General features: G+C 37.0%; 1 protein-coding gene across 2 annotated transcripts in view; it reads right to left on the reverse strand.

Moving 5' to 3' along the window:
- Window positions 1-13,863: 13,863 nt before the first annotated feature.
- The window catches only part of TUSC3 (tumor suppressor candidate 3), a 104,409-nt gene continuing 94,733 nt past the window's right edge, over window positions 13,864-23,539 (reverse strand). Inside the window, exons 8-10 of one of the 2 annotated variants that reach the window (XM_088524675.1) lie at window positions 22,959-23,033; window positions 20,781-20,871; window positions 13,864-14,148 (exon numbers count right to left, since the gene is read on the reverse strand). In XM_088524675.1, the coding sequence (XP_088380801.1) occupies window positions 14,133-14,148; window positions 20,781-20,871; window positions 22,959-23,033 (182 nt within the window). In that variant the 3' untranslated portion in view covers window positions 13,864-14,132. Of the gene's footprint in view, window positions 14,149-18,372; window positions 18,407-20,780; window positions 20,872-22,958; window positions 23,034-23,539 lie in introns of those variants that run through there. The other variant, XM_088524674.1, reaches the window with a different exon arrangement.

Below are 23,539 nucleotides of genomic sequence, written 5' to 3' on the forward strand. Positions count from 1 at the left end.
CCCTGAATACCTTCTGTGAAGTGACTGCTGGGCTACGGCAGTGTCCATTTCTGCAAAGTCAGACCCTCTTTAATGGGTCCCCTGGATTCAAACGGAGGTTCCTAGATGGCCATCCCCCAAGTGAGTTACAAAAGCAGACAAAACTGCCTCTGATCATATTCCAGTATTGCTACTCCATCTGTCTTTCATTTAAGTTTTCCTTCATATCTGGGATTATTTTCTAAAAATATCTCAATTACAGAATATTAGAAGCAGAAATAGGGAAAAGCAAAATGTTCTATTAGATTGATTCTCTATTTTCAATGCAGATCTAATTTACCTGTATGACGCATAAGTAGTGTGATCATGAGTTTTCTGTGAAACCATTAACTAGGATTAGACTACATGAGATCTGGTGCTGGTGCTGTGTATAACCATTCCCTGGAGATTAGTGTGCTTTTCAATAGAAACACACTGCTCCAATTCAATGAAAGCTGGCATTTTGCATTAATGTAATAATTGTGTGAAGACACTCTACAACAACGACAAAAAAAAAAAGCAATGACTACTGATTTTTGTTGGAGGAAAAATATTTTCTTCCGATGCCAGAATTTCAGAATTCAGTGATTGAAAGGAAAATTTCCAGGAAATACTGTACAATTTTAAAATAGCATTTTTATTATTGTGAGTAGCTAACATTTCTAAACTCCTCTTTTCATATTTGTTTATTTTTATTCCTCCTGAGCTTGGAACCCAAGAAAATCTGGAGCCTTCGGAGCTGTGCTATATCCACATCTTGAATTTACTTTGCTTCCTTAAAAACTCCTGTAAAGGGGGAGCTGTTGGGCATTGACTTGTCATATTCTCCAGTGCAGGAACAAACAGGCTGTTGGGCGGCTGAAGAGGACTTGGGGCCCTTGCAAGGAGGTGGTTGTTCGTCTTGTATGATGATGAACTTAGGCAAGTGAGTGTTGCACTTTAGAAGATACTGACCCAAACTGGAAATGATGGAAATTCCTGCCTCCTTACTTAATACCTTAAGTAATTAAGTAACCTTAATACCCTCTGTCTATGCCCTAATAGGGCTCCAAAGTTCACACTTGCTCACTGAGGACAGCACAGAAACTGGGAGAAAAACAGAACAGAGCTGGTGATTTACAGTGCCAGACCAAACATCAGAAAACTGGGCTGTGACGGTGCAGCTGTAAATCCCACGTCTGTCTGCTGACCCTGTCTGCTGACCCTGTTGCAGCAGAATGAACTTGAGCTGGCTCAGGCTGGAGCAGCCATCCCTTGTCTGTTGATGTGGTCAAAGAACTTGATAAAGAGATTTTGTGATTCACATGTTTTATGTTGCTTTTATACTTCGTGATATATTTTAGGCAACTGTGGGAGGACAGCTGATTTGGCTTGAAGTTAGGGTGTGATAAGCAGATGATATTTCATCCAAGGTAAAAAGCTACAAGCACAAAATTAACCCCTTAAAATTCCTCAGGCAAATTTGAATACATGAATTGATAAATGATGCTTTGTATCATAAAGACTAGATGTTCTGATCTGAAGAAAGAAGTCAAATCCTGAGGCTTTAGTTAAAGAAAAAAAAAAAAAAAAGAAATTACAACTATTTATAAAGAGCCAAGTGGAACTGAATGTGCATCTAGTTGTTTGCTAGAATAAGTCTTGTATATTCCTGTGACCTTCCTGGTAGAGAGTTTCAGTTCACTGAATTACAACATTAATGGCAGAATAATTGACAAACTGTATTAAACGACCATAAATAATAATTTTGCAGCCCTGACAGAAGTTCAGTATATCTGTTCAGTAAGTATGAATTCCACTTTGACAGAGGATTTTGAGACTTAAAATGTTATTTTTGTTCTAACAGTGTGAATTTTAACCCCCCAGATGATGGTCAAGCATGATTCTATCGGGACTTCCTCATATATCCAGTAGGTCAGTACACAGCTTTTCTATTTCTGATGGACTGCCAAAGTCATAATATCTTAATTATTGAAGGAATATTATTGAAGTTAATTGAAGAAGCCAAGTATCATCTTTTACAGAAGTCGAATAACTTAAGAACAAAGTGAGAAGTGTATTAGTATTAGCATCCTGTCTTGCCCGTGGGTGTAACAACCCTGTGTACTTCGGCTCACCAGACGAGCTGAGGCCTCACAAACCAAGCCTTGATTTGTGCTTCTACCACTTTTCCTCTTTAATGGTTGAATTTTCACAGATTTTTACCAGATTGCCACATTTGATGGGTGGGACAGGCTATCAGTGACTACCCACAGCCATGGCACGGGGCAGGCCTCGGGGTGTCCCAGGGAGGCTCCTATCCTCACATCCCGGCTCTTCCCGTCCCTCCGTAGTCCTGTGTCAGAGTCCGTGGGGCCTTGCCAGCAGCAGCAGCAGCTGACTCATTATATTCATGCCTTAGTCCCTAGTATTGAGGAGAAAATCAAATCAATAACCAGAAAAAGAACATGACAGAGTGTGGGAAGTATTTTTTCTGTTTGGAAACGTGAAGTGCTGCCTTTCCTTTCACAGCTGTAAAGTCAAAATTATCTTATTTACAACAATCTGTTTGAACTTGCAATTTTCACCTTCCTTGTCAATCAGAGGATGCAGAAAGGGATATAACTTTTTGGCTATTGGACACATGGAGCTTTAATAATCTGTCAGCTGGTCTAAATCAACAGAAAGAACTGCCTAAGACTTATTTCAAAGTCTATAATGAAAAGGACTAAAATGAATCAAGTTTCTCTGATTTCTGGATTAAATTAAAAAAAAAAGAATTAAAATACAGTGGGTATCCAAGGATGTTAAATATCGAAGGGAGAAGGTATAATGAGCTTAAACACATACAAGGTATAACTTAGTGGTTGGAGACTTTGGAGAACATAAGGCACTAAGAAATCGGATAAATGGCAAAGATTATGTTTAACTTCTCTGCCTAGAGTTTTTGAATGTGAACACAAGCAAGCCTTGATGGGCTTGATTCTTGCATTGTTTGCTCGCCTAATATGTGCCAGGCAGACCATCCCTTTATTCCTATCACCATCCAGAGACAGAATTAAGAAAAACTGTTTCACAGAGGTTAATATGAAATGGCATTTGAACCACGTGAAACTGTTTACTGTTTACTCAGTAAGTATTAACTATGTATCAGTCTCTAATGTAAAAATAATGACCTGGCATGTGGCCAGAAGTGTGTCCTTTTCCCGTCTCCTGCCATAGCTTCCCAAAACCCTTTCTTCCCCTACCTTTTTTCTTCTTACTCTGTTCCATCCTTGTTGCAATTATCAGCCGGTACTACCTATAACAAAGTAAATCAGCAAAAAAAATTCTGCATGGTGAGCCATTGACAACAGTAGATGATTTCTTATTGGTATTTCTTTCTCCATTTCTCAAGAACATTTTTCTTTTTCTTATCCAACATCTACTTCTCTTTCATATTCTATAGATGTTTACTCATATTATTTTGTACTGACTTTCGTGCATAAGTGTTTACAAAGTCAAATCTGTTTTATCTTTTGAGCCTCCAAAACATCCATTCTCATGCTTAAAGTAATTCAAATAGCTTTTCCTAGAGAAGAGAGACAATTTTTGAAGTTTTCCATTCATGACAGAAAATGAATTTCAAGTTAGGTGCAGTTTAATGAATACTGACAATGCAATTAAAATTTTTCATGTGATGGGTAAATCCCAAGAAATTTGAAAAGAAGCAAATAAAGGTAGTTATGAATCTCAGCTCCTTTTTCTTTGCAGAATAAAAAGAATGCAAATTAGGAGACAGAGAGTCATGAGCAAAACATTTTAGTACATCATCATCAAAGTAACTTATCTTCATTCTTCAGGTTCATTCATCCCCTTTTCCCTATTGTCTTTACTGCTTTTCCATGGATCAGTGCAGAGGATATCAGAACTAAATTCTCCTGCTGTGTCCCAGATCGAGCAATAGTAGGAAGAATCCTGATGCTATCAGTGATGGACAAACTGCCCAGAGACATGGAAAGACAGTTGGACAAGGCTCAATACTCCCATCCTACAGGATCCCAAAATCCTTTACAAGAGGCGCATATAGGCATTACTCTGTCTCTCAAAGAAGTGCAAACACCTCTGGGTTAAAATAGTTGTTTAACAGTGCAGTATGCTATGTGATGCAGACAAAATAATGCAGATGTGTTTAAATCAGTGGGTATGTTTATGTGCTTAGCACATAAGTATCTGAAGAGTTGATGCTCACATGTAGCAATTCAAAATAATACATTGCAATGTCCTTCCGCTTCTCTAAAGGTGAACCATATTCATTAGAATATGGATTCATTAGAATCATTCATTAGAAGCTCATCAAATTTGCGATACTTAGAGCAATCAAGATAATAAATTCCAAATCGCTAAAACGTCACTGCAAATATCAAGTCAGAAATATGCTCAAATATTTCAAATGGACTCATGTATATCACCCACCCGGTGTTCTGGTACTCGGAGGAGCAGGAAGGAAAAATCCAGCTGCTGGGCCAGGAGTCACATACCCAGCACAGCACCAGTCCTGACTAGGTGTGGTCACAACAGCAACAGATAATAAATGTAAAATAAGACACGAATGGACATTTTGGTGGAAAAAAAAAAAAAAGTGGTCAGTAATGCTTCTTTATACTGCTGAGAAAACAACCCTTATCAGGGCAAAGCAGAGAAGCTGTTGTTGTGCAGTTGGCTATCAAGAGGGAAAATATTTGAAAACAAAGAATCCTGCTAACAGAGCTTAATCTCTGCCAAGACAATTATGCAGGTTATTACATTAGAAACACACTGATAAGATAACGAGTGTAAACACTGTTCAACATACTATCACTACAAACAGATCTTTTTAGCAACAGAATCTCTTCCTAAAACTTTAAATTGCTCATTTTTTTCTATGCATTTGTCAGAATTTTTGTTTAGAAGTTGAAAATGGGAAGGAATGGGAAACCATCCCTAAAAAAATTTTGGAAAAAAATCACAATTGATTAATTCTATTTCTTAGTTAATTTCTGCCAACATGTATTCCTTTTTCCCCAAAAGTTTTATGCGTAGTTTCATTTGGTTAATAATATCGTAGTATTATTTTACAGCTTCTTAGATACATCATCATCAAGGCTAGGCTTTGCAAACGAAGATTTGGGCTTACATAGAACTTACAAACAATATTACTGAATTCATAACATTTTATGCAAATATAACACATGTTGATTTAAGATCAGTAATTAGTTCCATTTAGAATAGAGGAATCTTCTATTTTGTTTTCTTTATTTTTATTTCTTTCTTTATTTTTATACATTCAGTGGAACAATAATTCCTAGTTGGTTCATATTTCGGTATATAAATATATACAAGTTTTCACTTTCCTCTCCCATATCACTTCCTCGAGGTCACACGGGAAATCCCAGCTGTGACTTGGGCATTCCTCTAGGACAGAGGCTTTGTGATCTTTCATTCATTTTCTGATGTTTATACAGCTAAAGATCTCAATTTTCTGATATATTTCAGAGAACTTCAGGGCCTACCCACTGCCAGGCTGCAGAATCACCATAGCTTGTCGGGTGTAATGACAGAAATGTTGCAAGGTTCTTAATATTATTTAATTGAGGTCTAGTGCCTGGAGGTCAGTGCATAAGCATTTACAGATGAGCTGGTATCGAGACCTGGGGTAGATCCCTGTGGGGTGGCACAAGGGCTTTGGGTGCTGCCTGCTGCTCGGGAGTGCCTGCGCGATGTCCCCTCTGCAAGGTGGCCCATGGGACATCGCAGGACGCCTACTCACTACCTCTGCAACGGGAAAGTCAGTTTTGTTCCTATTCCCACAATCATCTATCCCTTCTTCTCAATTAGAGAAGGACGAAAGATCAAAATCTGAATTGAGGAGGGCAAAACATTTGCTAATATTTTTAAGGTTTATTTTTAGCTCTTTTCTCAGTTAGCTCCTGGGCAGCAGAAGGAGATGAGTTCAGGCCCAGGGCTTGCATCAGCTCAGCTGTGGGCGAGGGCAAGACTGATACTTTTCTCTTTTTTTTTTTCCCTTTCCCCTTCCCTTCCCTTCCCCTTCCCCTTCCCCTTCCCCTTCCCCTTCCCCTTCCCCTTCCCTTCCCCTACCCCTTCGTTTTCACAAAGATTACTCTCAATTAAGCAGTAGTTATTAGACCTACAGGAATTAGCCCAGAGAAAGGAGGAGAATAAAAAAATCCATTACATTTAGTGATAAAATATTTGGCATAATTCATACCCAACATGCCTGTGTTTTTATCTATACATTTGAAAGAGAACAGAAGAGCCATGTTTGCTTATAGCAGAAATCCTGAAGACAACCTTTCCTGCCTCCCCGCAAACCATAGAAATACGCCACTTCCAGGACTATAAAATAAAGGCAGCCATCCTGTAAGTGGTACCCGGGGAAATAGTAAATACTCTATAGTCTTGCATATAGTCTTGCCTTTGCTAGGAGTGAGCCACCATCTCCCATTTAGGAGGTGAGTGAGTCTATAAATGATTAAGCAGAAATCTGCTTTAAGCAGTTTTAAGGAGGGTTTGACAAGAGAAACAACTTTCTTTTGCACTTGCCACATTCAGCTTTGACTGTCGCTAGGCCGGAGCCCCCACTTCCCAGGCAGCCGCTTGCTGCACACTCAGGGATGTGAACGACATCCTTCCCTGTTAGAATCACGCTGATAACTCCAGAGCTTCAGCCTGTGTTTGACCTCCAGAACCCACCCCTGTTCTGAGTAAAAGCAGGTCCTTAGCAAAATTAAAATCATAAAACAAGCTATTATCTATAATATTATTACCTCTAGTAATTGTATCAATTAATAAGTATATTTTAGAGGCAATGTTTCAAATTTAAAATAGACAATGTTAACTTCGATTAAGCTACTTTAAAAAGTTCCATTTACCAAGTAACCATTCCAGCTAGAACGATTATAGGGATTCAAATTTACATATTGCTCCCATGGGTCTTACAAACACACCTGGGAGATGAGGGTTAACCTCATGCATTGAGCAGAAACGACAGAAAATGGGCCCAGCTGCAGGGGATATAAAAGCAGGAAAAGATAGAGGGAAAGCCCTTGGGAGAAAGGGTGGGAGGGCAGCTTGATGAACCTGCACTGTTGGAGACTAAGGTAAGGATGTGGGGTTTGGTGTCCTCAGCAATGGTAGTGTGTGGCTTGAGTGGAGGAGAGCTGCTGCCCTGCAGCCTTCTCCTTGGTAGAGTGTCCTCCCAGGGTGCAGCAGCTGGCCCAGCTTTAGCAACTGGTTTCCAGTCCCTTTCTGAAAATCACTTCCATGAGTATGCAGGCAAACCTCACTTCCATGCTGCAATTTGAGGGTATGTTCTCTCCTCAAAGTGTTTAGTGGGTGCCTTTGTGGAATTGCAGCCCTCTGCATTGTGCTGGGAGCCACTGGTTTTTCGTGTGTGAAGTGCAGTGTTTGGCAGTGAAGGTCGTTTCCAGCATTGCATCTGTCTCAGATGGGAGTTTCTTGAGTAGATCTGAGCTGGCTGGAATGGGGTTGTTTGTGTCCCTTCCCTGAAGTTAGGATATGGACTGGCTTGCTTTGTGAAGCTAATCTGGAGAAGAAAGATGAGACTCTGTTTTGCAAGATGGGACAAAACATGAGGTCTGCTATCTCACCCAGTCTGGTCTTGTAGAACTGGTGACTTTTTTTCCTTTGTAAATTGCAACAAACTCTATGGCCTTTCTCCTGCTTGTAGGAAAGGGTGGTCTTTATTGCTTTTGGCTTCTAGCTGTGAGACATCTCTTTTCTTCTCCAGAGAGTGCTCTAGATCTTGGACCATGCTGTGGATGTCCAGCTTGCTCAGACTTTCTCCAGGCTTGTGATCTGGCTCTATAGGGGGGAAACTGGCCAGCAGAGCAGGCTCAGTGCATTTGGGACCATTCTCCTTCCCCCTGGGCTGCCCTCTGCCCAGCCCAGGCTGCAGTTGGCTCTTTGCTTTGCTCTCCTTTAACAAACCATATGTACACTATGCCCAAATGAGGGAAAGGACAGCACAGGACAATATATGAACTTAGGGGGTCTCCAAAAACTTTCCTTTTAAGCTCCCATCTGCTTGGAAATAACAGGAACTTGTAACTTGCATTTATAACTGCATATGTTCCATACTTTCATGTTGCTCATTTGTTCTATCTGTGTATACCTTGGCTGATTGACTTGAAAATAGTAGCTGGAATAGATGACATAGGAGCCATAAATTATAAATTAAAAAAAGAAAAAAGATACTATTCTAAGGATGATTTACTCTCTTCATCAACAATACTATAACTTCTTGTACTTGATGCATCACTCTTGATTAGGACTTTCAAGGCAATCCTGATGATCAGTATAGCTCTGATAATGAGAGAAGAGCACAGCAGGCTGCTAAACTGAGCAAACTGGTAACCAATCAGTTATCCCTAAGAAGGGGAACAACTACTTTGTGTAAAAAAAGATTAATGTAAAATGTAATTGTTGCTTTAATAGAGCAGGATTATTCATTATCATTTGATTTCATGAAGCTGTAATCCTAATTACACAAGAGGCTGCACATCAGATTTACAAGCCTAGTTAATCCTGTATGTTCTGGTTCCTCAAATATTTATTCTGAAGACACAGCTAACTGTTCAGTGTTGCCTTTTTGTCAACAATAATGAGATTTGCTACCCATTTTAAATTCCTTGAGGCTAACTAGGATACATGTAACGCGTGTTTTACACAACTTAGCAATGAACTAAATGGATCAGGCATAGGATACAAATGACAATTTCTGTCTAATTCTTGCTGTATTCTGTTATTGTTATATTGGACTGAATCAAGAAAAGCTGACTCTGCACTAAGGAAAGTGTAGTAATTCAAAGAAAAAACAATTTAGTTACATTAAAAGATAGTTGCCCTCTTGAACATAGGAAGGAAATAGGAAATTTTCAATAAATTTTCAGTGCTTGGGTTGTGTTGGATTTAACAAGGGAATATTATGAGTTTGAATTGTGTTTAAATATATATATATATATATGGATACAAGGTGAAATAGTTTATCTTGAAGATTTGGTATTGTTTATTAAAAAATGAAACTAGTTGGAAAACAATAACACTATAGACATGAATTTTACTTTTCATGTCCAGGTTTTTAGGAACCATTATCCCTACATAGAAGGTAGTGTATTACCTTCTAGTTCCTGAAGTTATTCAGGAATTGGTAAGCAGTTCGTGTTTCCTGCTTCAAACACTATGTGCACATAATCTAAATACCTTCCTTAACGCCTCCATGCATGCATCTTTTCCTCCTAAGCTTGCAGAAGAGCTGTGTTTGAATGTGCTTAGATATACATCTTCACAGAATCAAGGCTTAGAACATCTGTACTACTTTGTAACATTTTTGGTCTTTATATTTCATACTGAACTGGAAAGGCACAGCAAAGGAAACTTATTTGAAGAAAAACACTGTGTGCAAAAAGGATAAAGCATGCCTATTATTGGTCTCTGTCACTGCAATAAGTAATCTCATCAAAACTGGAAAAAGAAAAGAAGTATAAAAAATTTTAGGTGTTTTCCAAGATTTTGTTGTTGAGCAGACACTTTTGTGATGTATGTAACATGTTGTTACATATATTACCATAACTTAAGTTATGGAACTAATTTGGTTTTGGAAGTTGATTCTATATTTAATAATAATCCCCTGTTCTTAACACTGGTTTGTCAGTTTTCACTTTAGCCAGTTTGCTGCAGAGCTGTGTTCTAGTGTCCTGCATCAACTGGTGTAGCTTATGTGACTAAAAACACCTTTCCTGGTGCTTTGCATTTACTCCAGCTGACAGACTATGGTGGTACATGCAGCCAGCTACATGCTGATGCTATTGGAAAGGCAACTACACTGTTTTGGTGGGGCAAACTAATTATCTTAAAGCTGGCTATCTTTTCCAAGGAAGATAGGCTGGAATGCTGGAGACCATCAGATACTCTATTTTATGGCTACCTGGACATGGAGGAATTCTTCTTTTGAAGATAGTAGCACTGAAAATTGCTGTTATGATCAGATCAAACCATCTGCAGCATTTTCTGTCACTGAGTATGGACTGAGTAAACTCTTCCTAGCCGTTTGGTATAATCAGCATCATATAAAATGTGATTGGGTTCTTGAGGCAGACTATGGACAGGAAAGCAAAATCAAACTCTTGTTCTAAATGGCAGCAACTCTTTACAACAAACTTTCTGCTTCAGGTTATAGTATTTAGGAACAGACTTCAGTTATTTACCTGAATGCTAATTACTAATGATTGCAAATAGCACATAGGTTTAAGTAAAAGTCTTTCAGCAGAAAACAAATCTGAATGAAAGTAAATTTCATAGGGAGAATAAGGCTTAATTTCATTATTTCTTCACAGTAATAACACTTGTCTTGGGAGTTGTGGCAAGTAAACACTGGAAAAGGTATATGGATATCCCTGGTAGTAATCTCTAGCCCTTAATCACTTAATACACTTTGTAGTAGTAATGTGCCTACAAAACCACCACGTGGTAATACTCTAGGTCTATGTGGAGCAGTACCTTTAATTTCAGAATTCTGACACTCCTGAAGTGTGGGAGACAGGAGCAGGGACAGCCCAGAGGCCCCTTCTAAGCCCAGGGTTTGGGTATTTCAACAACCTTCCCATGAGTCCTGGAGCACCTGCAGCTCAGTGACCAAACCTGGAGAAGGGCACTCCCATCTTCACCAGGTGTCCTCTATATCCCACACCTCCATCTTCACCAGGTGACCTTTATTAACATTTCACCCCCTATATTCCCACACTGAGACTATTGCCAATTGCTTTACCCCATCTAAGGTTCACACTGAAAGTTAGTTTATACCGTAGACAGTTTACATGTACCTTTGCTTATCTCTATCTTGCCCATTTTTTAATTTTTGTCTTACTAATGCATGACATACTGAAGCACCATTTAGTGCTGGTTAATATTAGTATTACAAAAGGGACCTGTTAAAAAAACAAACAAACAAACAAAAAAAAACAAGTAACTACTTAAACCTATAATAACATTAGATGTTAATATTTTCCTGAAATGAATCTGTTGCAAGAAGTGTTTGCAGGAAGAGTAACTCAGAAAGCGTGACCAACTGAAACCAAAGCATGTAATGGACTTCAGGTATCCTCCAGTGTGAATGACTCTTGAAAGTTCTGTGCTAGTTCACAAAGGAAAATGATGGTGCATGTGCAGTAAGGACAGCAGGGAGCCTCTTGAAGGAACGAGTAACTCTGAGGGTTTTTAAACATGCCTAGATTTATCAAGAAAGACATCAACTTTTATTGCTGACCTTCCCCAAAGGGAACCTAGCAACAACGAAGCTGCGAGGCTTTTAAGTCAAAAAGAGGTTGAGAGGGATACTGGATACTTTGGCTGGTACCATTACACTACTGCAGAGCGCTCTGTGATTAAAATGTTCTTGTACTTCATATGGCAGTTCTGTAATAAACAGAGAACCCAGAGGCATTCAGATGTCTCTGAAAACAGTGCAGCAGGAGGGCAGTTATCTCAGTACCTTTTGTAGAAGATACTTCTGATAAGCGAGTTACCGGAAAAATAGATTGAAATCTGAATATTGCTTTTATTTTCTAGCAGTTCCTTAATTATACCAGCTGACACACTGATGACTAATATATCCATGAAAGTCTAAGTTGCCACATCTGTGTGGTTTGCTTGACTGATTAAATGGATATGAGTATTAACATGTGAGTAGTAATGAGTCCTATCAGAGAAGAGCAGTACCTTGAGCATTCCTATGAGAAAACATAGATGTCTCTAGCATAAGCCTGGATGGGGCATAGCTTTTTGGGACTGAGTATGGTCTTGCCTGTAAAATGACGCATAATTAAGTTGTTTGGGATTTAGTTATATCTATGTAGCCACTGAAACTCAGCCCTAAGGTTCTGTGTGATTTTGTTTTTAACTGGCTGAGCTGTACAGACAGAGGTTAAATGCAGCAGAGGAGAGTACTTCTTGGGGAAAAAAGAGATAAAAGCTATTCTGCACCAGGTAAAAATATTCTTAACTCTGAATACTTTGAATATGGAGAACTTTCTAGTGACACAGATGGTTGGCCAAAGGTATTACTCACCACAAGACATGGTCTTAGGCAGGGTCTTAGATGGCCCTCTTGAGACAGGCGTGTGAATGTTATCCTTGGAAAAAGGCAAGGAATCACTAAAAGCTATCTCTGATAGACAATATCATCTTTTAGATCTGATGAATTAAAATATTTTCAAATAAGAAATAAAAGGTTATGTTTTCCCCTGTTGGGCAAAATGATTCCATTGCTAGAGAAAATACATATTACTAAACACAGTATAACTGAATAGGATTCTAACAGCTTTTTTAGAAAACATACTACAAAGCTTCTTACTCTTTATTCTGAAACATAGAGAAGGGAACTTTTGCACCAAATGCTACCAGAGGGATAACAAATACTTATGGAATTATGTGCTCTAACACCTAGATAAATTCACATATTCCACTGGTTTTGCCTGAAGCACTTCTCAATAATGACTTGCCTTGAGGTTTTTTCCCCCTCTCCAGAGTGAAATATCTAAAGCAAAAACATAAGTCTTGAAAGATGAAACAACGCTTTCCAACTTGGGAACTTCAGACTTCTCCATTACTGTTTTACTTTCTCACTTTTTTAAAAGTACAAGTTGGAAAGGCTAAATACAGAAAACAGAAATATTTATTTCAAGTGCTCTTAGACAAACAGACAGCTTAGTGATCACAAGTTACTAACCTCAAAATGTACTGGATAACTGGTTAACACAAAGTTAACACATAACATACCCACCTTGAAAATATAGGAATATGAATCTTTATGCATCATACACTTACTGTGACACAGAAGGAAAAAAATTGTTTTTTTTCTTATTACCTTATATAATATTGTAGCCAACTGGGGTGAATGAAGAACACAGAATTATGCTTTTGGCATAGGTAAATCAAATTAAAAACTCTTCACAGGTTTGTTCCCCCGCAGGACAAATGGGTCTATGGCAGGTTTGTATGACAATGGTGGGTTTATACGGCAACGGTGAAAGAAAGCAAAAGACCAGGTCTTTTGACCTCACCTTTGCTTGTGGATGATGGTTGTGGATGTTGGACAGTCCATGTCCATGCAGACTGAGAATGCATGTGCTCTGAACACTGCTGAACTCGGGTGAGAAGAGAATGCATAGGATCAAAATATGTCTCTAAATCTTATATTAGTGACTCGGCATGCTTAAGGTGATCAGGGACTATGTTAACACCTTGAAAAGACTCCAGAATGGATTTTGAGAAGATGCTTGTTTCACATTGCTCCCAACACCATAAAGAATTGGACGTAGCATTAGATGTTCTAATTTTTCTTAAAGGTAGAATTTTAAATATGGTTATTAAGTAAGTAGTTTGACTAATTGGAGGCTTATTTGTTTAAAAATGAAGGTTACCTGACCTGGCTTCTGTGACTCTGTTCAGCCAACAGTCTTAAGATGATGCTGGGTTGTTCCATCTCTAGAAGGATGGTGGCTGCCCAAGGCAGAGACCCTTCACAGCATGTGCTAGCACAGTTGGTTTATCAACTGCTAAACATCCTGGGTGGGCAGAATCCTGCACTTACTGTTTCCTGAATTTAGACAATTTCAAAGCAAAGTGTTGGTAAGAGGCATGTAGTTATCAAATAACGATTCCCCACTGCAGTATTTTTCTTAGCAGTAGTTGAAAAAACCTATGATATTTTCATTGTTTTCTGAAGTGTAGCTCAAAACCTTACAACAAACTTCAGAGGAAAATCTTGCCACTCTGGACTCATGTTAATGAGGAAGCCTTGGAAAGACACCCATTATAATGAACTTTATTTAAATGTTTGACCACTGAGTATACTCTATTCATAATTTTAACGCTTCCCAATGGGATCTTTATGGTACATTTCTATAAATTAAGCATTCATTGCATAAAACTGCACTCATTTGTCAGCATACTATATAACTTATCACAAAAACAGATAAACCAATAAAATATTCTGAAATACATGTAACAGTGGTAAGCAGATAATAAGTAACAGCTTATCTTCACAGGAAACAGCTCTAAATGAATCCCTCTTGAATTCATTTAATTAAGAAGCTGAAAAGGAGAGAAAAAGAGATTAAGTGCTGAAAAATGCATATAAAATATGGCATCACAATTATTTTTAACAGAATAAGCAAGTACTTCAAAACACTCATTTGAGAAGTCATTCAAGACATGCATGATGATCTCTTAAATTTTTATATCCTTTTAAGTAATTGCTAAGCAAGCATGAAAGTTATCAAAATAAATAAAAGTTGAGTGACTGAAACTTAAATTTTCCTATTAAAATTTTTTAAAAAGCAAAATGTACTTCAAACACCAATCAAGTTCTGCATCTGCTCTTACTATTTAAGTGAGAACTTCCTCTCCCAAGAGCTGTTTGATTTATTCGGGATGTTCTTCCTCATTGTTAAACTGGCCATAGAGTGCAGAGAGTCTAGAGAACTTGGCAAGGCTCAGTAGGGCTGCACACACTTGGATTCTTTTCCCTTGGAACAAAACTTCATACTTTGAAATCCTTAAATTGAAGTTATGATAAGCAATATATGTATTTTTAAAGCACTTCAGTAAAGAGTTATCTTACAAAGTGGGAAGTCTTGTGTAGGGACACATAATCCACACTATGTGAAGTACAGAATGGAGGAGTGTCTTTAACTTCACTGCCTCTAGCTTTCATAAAACATATAAACATCTTTCATCTCCTTGCAGATATGTAGTGTGCTCTAGCATACACATGCTGCAGTAACTTGTCAGTTTTCCATTCATTGCATAACTGCTTAATCATTACAAAACATCTATGCAAAACTGTTAGCTTAAAAGATGGTACCAGCATAAAGATTTCTCTGCTGCAAGAAGCTGACAAGCTCACTAGGCAAGATGCATAAACCAAGGCAAAATAGATGACTGCTGTTGGAAGCTGGAGGGTGAAGTGATGTTTTTCCACCTCTCATATCAAGAACAACTCCACAGAGGTGGAAATTGTAAGGCGGTGAATGAAGAAGTAAGAGAAGGCTGTGCATATTAAGACCTTCCCTGCTCAGAAAGGTAATCCAGATCATGGTATGAGGCCACGTATAGGAAAAAAAGTAAGATAGGAGAGTAACAATGGTGTAGTAAAAGAAAATGTATGTGGTGAGAAGAGTGAAGGACTGAAGATTACAATTAAAAGGAACAGGGGGTTGGACTAGATGATCTCTAGAGGTCCCTGCCAACCTCAGCCCTTCTGGGAATATAAATTTGCTAATTAAAGACTTAATGATGTGCTTATAACTGTAGAGAAAGGTAGTCATCAATATTGTAAATATCAGGTGTGATTTTTGGATAAATAGACACTGCCATATTTATTGTTCCTTAGAAGTCTGCTTACAGAAAGACTATCTTTAGCTATTAGGAGATAATACTGATAAGGCAAAAAGTTAAGACTATGTAGAAGACAGTAGCAGAAAAAGAGAGGGAGAAGGAAAGGTTTCTGAAAAATCAAGATGACAAATTGGACAACATATGTTGGAGCAACCCTGAAAACAAACAAAGCTCTACCATATCTGATTATGGAAAGCAGGGAAAAACAGAAAATCATGGCCAAACTGTTGCCTTTCAGACATGAACTAACCCTACTTAAGTAGAGGAGAGAAGAATACATTGTAAAGCCATGGGAAGACTTATGGAAAGCCATAAAAGTGTTTTTTAAAGTTGAGTGGCAATCACATAAAGAAGGTTTGATTTAGAGCATGGCATGCCTGGAGTTTGACACAAGGCACTGCCTTCTGAAAAGCTCTACTATGGGGTAAGACATCCTAAAATTCAGTTCTCCTGTTCTCTAAAGCACTGGAAACCAGCACTGATCTTAGAAGTGCTACAAAGCCGGGAATATGGAGGTCTGTGGATCTGCGTAAACTCAGTGAGGTATTAGATGGTTTGGGAAGCAAAGGAGACTGAGCTCTTTCCTCTTGCATTTCAGCAATTCTTTCTGGGCAGCTTCTTTCTAAAGAGCGTGTGGTCTAGCCAAAACATGGTAAATTTAAGATTCACCTGTGTGCTATTGTTCTCTCCGTGATTTCTGCAGATTTGGAGATAGCCTCCTATGTGTAATGGTATAGATTTGATGTGAATTTAAGTATTTATTAGAAGTGGATTTATCAGTTTATAAAACTTAAGTCAACTTAATTATGCATGAAGTCAATATGGGTAACATACCATCTAAGAAGCTGTTAGTATTAACAACCTTTATTAATAAATTTAATTTCAACAGTCTGCAAATACCATTTGTTACTAATATTTTACCTGTAGCTTTTAAATAACTACTCAATTTTAATCATTTGTATTTTTCAACTGCTCAATATTATGCAGGTTCTCTTTCCTGAAAGAACTAAATTATGATGAGGGTGGACATTTGTCATATGGTATGTATGGTGTATGCAGGAAATTTACACCTCTAAGGCATCTTGCAATTTGTCTATTCTTGATGCATTGGCTGTTTTAATTTAAGCAATAAATGAATACTTCATGTCTGACTTAACATTTTACCTCTTTAAAAGTAAGCCATCCCTTATTATGCTTTCTTGGAGCTTAGTTTCCCTTCTCTATTAGTAAATACAGAACATTTTTCCGTTCTATCACTATATAGTTTTGAAAGACTGATTATCTATACTGAAGTCTTATACATGTATAAGACTTTTCAATACTATCCTGATACAATGGCTAAAAAGGACAATCTGATAATGAAGTACTTAACTGCACTTATCAAAAAACCTTAAAGCACCGAAAGCAGCTTAATAAAAAAAAAAAATACATGAAAACGCAATTTTTCATGTGTACAAATAATCTAAAATCAGTTTTAAAAACCTGCAGATGGTGAGACATGTTGATTTGAAAGCATAACTGGAGATGTCAACAATAAAGGAATTGTTCCAAGAAACTCACCCACAAACACAACACATTAGCTGGTAAATTTCAGTCAATGCTCAAAAGAGAGAGGCCTTTTTTAAGCACTAGTAAATAGATAACGCTTCTATCTGTCTCATCTTCCCGAAGAAGCCCAGACTACAAATATTTACACTGCTATCACTCCCTAGCTCAAGTTGCAAAGCTGCTCTTACAAAAGCTGGTTAATGTTCAAATTTAATGGGTACCATCTTGAATTTTAACTAAGAAAAATAGCAAAGATGAGGTGATGGCAATTGCCTAAAGCATGTGAAATATTATAGTCTGTAGTAGTGCACTGATATTTTAATCCATTTTATGGGCTCTCAGTATTCTTCTAAATAGGCTTTTGGACTAGTGCTTTCTGGATTGCAATGGCTTAATGTGTAATTTTCATAGAACCTCCTAATTTCAGCTTTCATTTTCAAGCTCTTTCATGAGCAGTTATCTTATCGGTCATAGTTCTGGTGTATAAATAATTTTTTCTGTCCTTCTCTTGTAGTTACTTGACAGAAAAAAAATCAATGCTAATGTAATAAATTTATCGCTCAATCACTTAATAATACTTAATCCCTGAAAAGGGGAGAAAAGTCTTTCCCAAAAGATTCTCTTGGATATACGAATACTCTTGTATGAAGAGAAAATGCCCAGTCTGGAAAGTGGCATTTCTTTGATAAATAAATGTTATATTTCAACAGTTAATGATAGCAATTAAAATAAAAGGCTTAGCAACAGGAAAAAAATCCATCCTGCTCCTGTTCTTATTTTTATGTGGGCATTAAAAGGCCTTGCCGTGGTAAGAAAACAGCTGAGAGGCATTCATTACATGCTGGCTGAGTACTCATCATGATTCTATCTATTTAGTAAGAAACTTCAATAACAGAATTTATGAGTGTATCTTATTGTTGTTTTTTGCCTAACCTCTCCCATTGAGTGTATATTTCTAAGGATATTTTACCTGCATATTCATCACATTATAAAAAAGAAAAAAAAAAAACATTAGGAAAAAATGGAAGGAAGAATCAAAAACCCTCACAGGAAATATCTAAGAGGGCTGGAAAAAAAGTGCTATTTTCCCCTCCCACATACATATACAGACTCCTAAAGAGCACATTCACATACGTGTGCTTTTTATCTAAGACTCTCTTTATTCTTTTGTCACTGTAAAGAACAATGACAATGGCATTACAAGGGTGAAGCAAATATGCAAAAAACAAGAAGAAGAAGCAACAGTCCTTCTCTAGTCTTTTAACTCATGATTTATTTTCATCTACCTTTATTTTGTTCTATCTTTACAAGATGCAAGTCAGTGGCGACAAAAAAGATGCACAGCAGGCTCTGTTACTTCTCCAATTTTTACTGATGCATGCTGCTTCACAGAAGACTTATTTGGCTGTTCAGTGACAGAGTACACAAGTAATTTAGTTTATTTGACTTTCTTTGAAATATGACCGTAAAGTTGATGCTTGAAAATGTGTATATAGGATTAAAATTCCAGTTTTCTTTAAAGACTGCTTTAGGCATGCCTAAAGCATGTTAATACCTATTTCAAGCTATATGCATATACCCAGTAAAAGCTTCTGTTCTTAAGAAACAGTGTCTGGTTTTGTAGCAAACAAATTTTTCCATAAGGGCGGCATGGTTGAGATTGCTGAGGTGTGAAAGAATCAACAGCATGTTTATTTACAATAGTGCTACAGAAAATGGGGTCAGAGCTCCCCAAGAGAGACGCGGAAACCTCAAATATTTAATGCTGAAAGGAGCAAATAAGTAAATAACTCATTTGAAAACTAGCAAATGAAAGCAAACGAAAACCATACATGGTTCATTTTGTTATGAACTTCCTTGATGGGTGGGCATTATGACTAGTAAGCTGCAATAGTGAGTTTACTTTGCTTCTTAGAGCAGAATTTGGTTTTATGGATCTAAAAATTCCTTCATTTTAACAGGATGTAGCAATACCTGATTATAACAGGGTTGTGACAAATCATTTTTTAGCACCACCTTGGAATTCTTCTGGTCTTTTCTTTAGCTGTTTTAGCACAGGAATAAGTGCACTTTTCTTACATATGCATTGTACATTTAATTACATTTCTTGAACTTAAAGGTTTAACAGAATTCTTAAGTTCTTTCTCTCCTTTTTTTTCCTGCTTTTTGATTTCCTTCATTCTTATCTTAGATACTAACTGCTGACTTTAAAGTCTACACAGGGCTCTAACTTCTGCTAGACATTCCATAGGAAAGACAAGTAAATTGAGGAGAAAAAAAAAGTGGCTTCCAGAATCTCTGATACTTTATCAAATATAGATGCAATGACGAAAACAGAAAATCTGTCCCCCTGAAAACACACAGTAAAAGTGTAAGTAAGAAAATGCAAGAGAAAACTCAATATTACTTAAAATGTCACACGTAGGAAAACTGAAATCTGTCACCCTGAGCTTCCCCAAGGCTAAAAGGTTATCTCTAGAAGGGAGAGCAGGAGGCTGAACAGACTATCCCAGAATACAAACTACTAGCTACACAGTAACAAGACCTTGCACTATTAGACAATTGGGATCTTTATAAACCTCTTCCCTTGACAGGCAAGAGCAAGAAGCAGGAGCAGACCTTCTGCAACTATTGCAAGAGGAAGAGTTTCCTATCTTGAATATGTGTTATTGAATGACAGGAATCTAGATTAAATGTCATTTACACTTGAAGAGAATAGAACAATAAAATAGTTTAGCAAAAGCTAACAGAAAAAAAATATCCATTATCTTAAGTGAGATTGGTTTAGTTGGATATACATGCATTTGGAGATTTCAAAATAAAAAAAAAAAGGCCTAATGTACTTAAGCGTATGCTCAGTTATGGGTGATAAAGCATATAAAATGTTAGTTGTCTGTGAGCATTAACAAGAGAAAAGGTTAAAATGGAAAAAAAGACTGGGGCAAAAGGAAGAAAAGCACAATCTCAACTAGGATCAGTAGCTGATAGCTTGAAACTGTTGTCTTGGGGGAGACCAAGTAGAAGAACTATTTCTCATGAAAAATACTTTAGTAAACTTAAAACAGAAGTTTGGAAGATAAAGATCTAGTTTGTTCTACAAACTAAATAACTAGGGAAATGTCATTGTATTGCAAAGAAGCCTGGTCTGTCATTTCTAAATCACTGCTGACTTTGCTTTCCTTGATTCCTTCCTCTAGTGATGCTTTTTCATTTTTCTGAAAATGATGCCAGAATCATGAGAAAATGATATGGGCTACCCCTCTCTGTTCATGACTAAAACTACTTTTTTAGTTTACTAAAAAAGAACAGGACAGCTGATGTGAAGATGTAAATCAGAAGTCTAGACTGTAGATAACCTGCCACCCAAAAGCATCTACCTGCACAGTGCAGAACTCAGAAAATCAGAACTCAGCACTAAACACTGTTTTTTTTGTGTGTGTCTTTTATATCTATTTTATAGCTAGAATGTGTGTATATAAAGATAGACAAATAAATACCTAGAGGGCTAAACATTCAAGCAGATGTTTCCTTTTGCACTTTCCCTGGAGTACTTGTAGATGCTATGTTCTGTGCTCAAAAGTGTTGGTCTAACAACCACGTTAAGCTTCTTGGCTTGCTTGAATGAACCATCATTCTCACTGCTTTGTCCTGCTCCCCAGGACTTCAGTGATAAACATTAAAATAGCTTTTAGGTAAGATTTTGTTAAAACATACACAATGATATTAAAATATATAAAATTATATAAATTATCTAAAGTGATAATTTAATAAAATATTACCTATAGGGGTAGCCATGGTATTTGGAGCGAAATATTGACAACAGGAAGCTGAAGAAAAAGACCACCAGACCCAGGCCTACCAGGCATATTACTGGAAAGAAAATAAATTTGTTTACTAGCACATAAAAGATTTGAATCTAGACTGTCTACAAAGAATATTATTTATGTCAATAAATTTTGACACAGAATATAGGAGTGTTGCTGCCTTGCTACTGATGCCCACTATATTCTGACAGGACTGCAAACACATGCGGAAATAATATTTATGGTTATTAAGCAAAATAACTTGTCAGTATGAACGTATTTTCAAGAAAAGGGAATAGCAATTTGCAACTCAAACGCCTGTGGATGTAAACACCTTACTGCTGATAATGGATTTAATAACTCTGTAAATTATATATATCAAGCAATGTAATTTCAGGTATTTGCTGCTTCTTTCCAGAAAACAAATTATATTTAGAAAAAAATCCTTTCACTAATGAAGTCATGTTCTCTCTAGTCAGTTAGGGCTAAGGTAATGGTAAAGGCAGTATAGAAACTACCTTATCTAGCTCCTTGTGGCCAGAACATTCCACGTAATAAGATATAAGGCTGGTGGCCAGATTACTTTTTTTCCTCTGAATGTTATAGCCTAAATCTTTAGGTTTTGATGATAAGTAAGAATGATGCAAACCTTTTGACAGTATCCAGATGCAAGCACTTTGAGCCTTCTCAGGCTAAGAACAAACTAGGAAAGTGCTTATATTAACAAATAAAGTTTGACATCAAATGGCACCTGTGCAGTAATAATGTAAAACCTTTCAATCAGGATAGCCTGTTCAACTGTGTGTAAAAAACGGCAGCACCTTACAAGCTGATGCATATAGTGGAGATGCATTCATCTCCATTAGATAATCTTTCAATTCTAGTGAACTAATTTGAATTTAAAGACTTTTCTTATACTTTTTCTTGTTTAGTCAAACCATTGCTATTTAATTGCAATATTCATGATTCAAATATGTTCTGGCTTTGAGTAAAGATGAAGCAGCCATCAAGCCTGTGAAACTGATATATATTTTTCATTAAAATTCTCTATGTGAGAGCTAATATGCCAAAATATATATATTTTTTGCAACTTTGAGAAAACTACCTACATATTGTTATATACTTCATTGCAAAGAACTTTAACTATCATTTCAACGTATGGATTGGCAAGTATAAACAGTGGAAGGCATGTACACAGAAAAAGCATTTCCATTAGGGTCACAAGCAGAATAGAGTTTGAATGCGTACTGTATCCCAGTGTTATTTTATTATGTTCAGCTTCACAGACTAAGATGTCACCTTCCCAAGATGTCAGGTTGTAAGATTATATTCTAATGAGACTTCTCTGAATGTCTCTCCTGACTTTGGTATCAAAGCGAGTGGCGGGGAGGGGGGATTAGGAGTTTAGGTACCTACAGCTCATTGAAAGAAACCACAAAATCACTGAATACAAAAACCTTCTGAGTACCGCACAGAAGATTCTAAGAAATGAACTAAGAGAGAATGGTGAAGTAGTACAGAGTCAGGTATGTTTAAAAGGTCTTGAATTCCTTACATTAGAAAAGAAAGTGGCTGTGCAATGTAAGAACTAGGAAGTTTAAATCTGTGTGCTTAAGAAATTCACGGTCAAAAAAAGCTTCTAAATATTCTGAATGACAAAATATCAGAAAAATATAAAATTTGCATGTCAAGCTGAGATCCTTTGGACAATAGAGATTAAAATATGTCTGTACCACATCTGCTGTTGGGTTCTCACCTTCAAAGTGTACCTAGTAAAATAATTTTCATACTCTTTGGAATGTTGTCATCTTAAGCAACTTAAATGCCTAAATTCATTTTGCAAATAGTGTTTTGAAACTTTTGTACATTGCATCATTACAACTGAAGAGCCAAAAATACTTCATATTGTACAGTACTACAGTGAGTAGATACTGTTTCAAGTAGTAACTTGGTTATGTATGCTTAACATGTTTTTATATTGTTATAATTTTATGTGAATGCAGGTTTGGTACTCTCTCATACTCTATCCTGCAAAATGTAAAAATTGCTCTAAGGGAAATTTTTTGAAAAACTTTTGAAAAAACATATATATATGTATTTTTTCAATTTCTTATAACTGTATAAATATTTTCTTAATTGTACTAAGTAACTTACTTCTCCTTTTTCCAACATCGCCTTTGGACGTAGCAGCTTCATTCAGGAGCACCATTCCCATGGTTATAGCAGCATCTATATGGCTATTGTCAAGGAAACAGCAGAACACGAGGGCATCTCAAGAAAGCCACAAAGACACATCTTACAAACTAAAACTTTCATGCAATGAAACTGTGTATGTAGATATCAAGTTCCATATCACACTCTGTACTGAACAATTATACTCATCTGTGGCAAAAATGTGCAGCAACCTTTTTATTGCCACATTCTACATAGGAAAGGAAGGATGACTCAAGCAGCTGCAAATGCTGCGAGTAGGGCAAGTTTTGATAGTTGTGAAAATGAACATTCCCCAATACCTTACAGTATGCTGTATCTTAAAAGGGAAATATTATAGAAAAGGGAGACTTAAAAAAGCAGAAAACATTCAGTGTTATTGCACACAGTTCTTTTAATTCATTGATTATTTGATTCACACTAAAGCACTGAAGTGCTTTTAGATTAGATAGACATTATCTCCCTTTTTAGTTTCATACTGCTTAATAATTCATCAGAGAAACATCTCAAAGGCAAAGTCCTGT

This window comes from Tinamus guttatus, unplaced genomic scaffold, assembly GCF_059628265.1.
Source record: "Tinamus guttatus ecotype Peru unplaced genomic scaffold, ASM5962826v1 Tinamus_guttatus_pri_ptg000213l, whole genome shotgun sequence".
NCBI classification, from domain to species: domain Eukaryota; kingdom Metazoa; phylum Chordata; class Aves; order Tinamiformes; family Tinamidae; genus Tinamus; species Tinamus guttatus.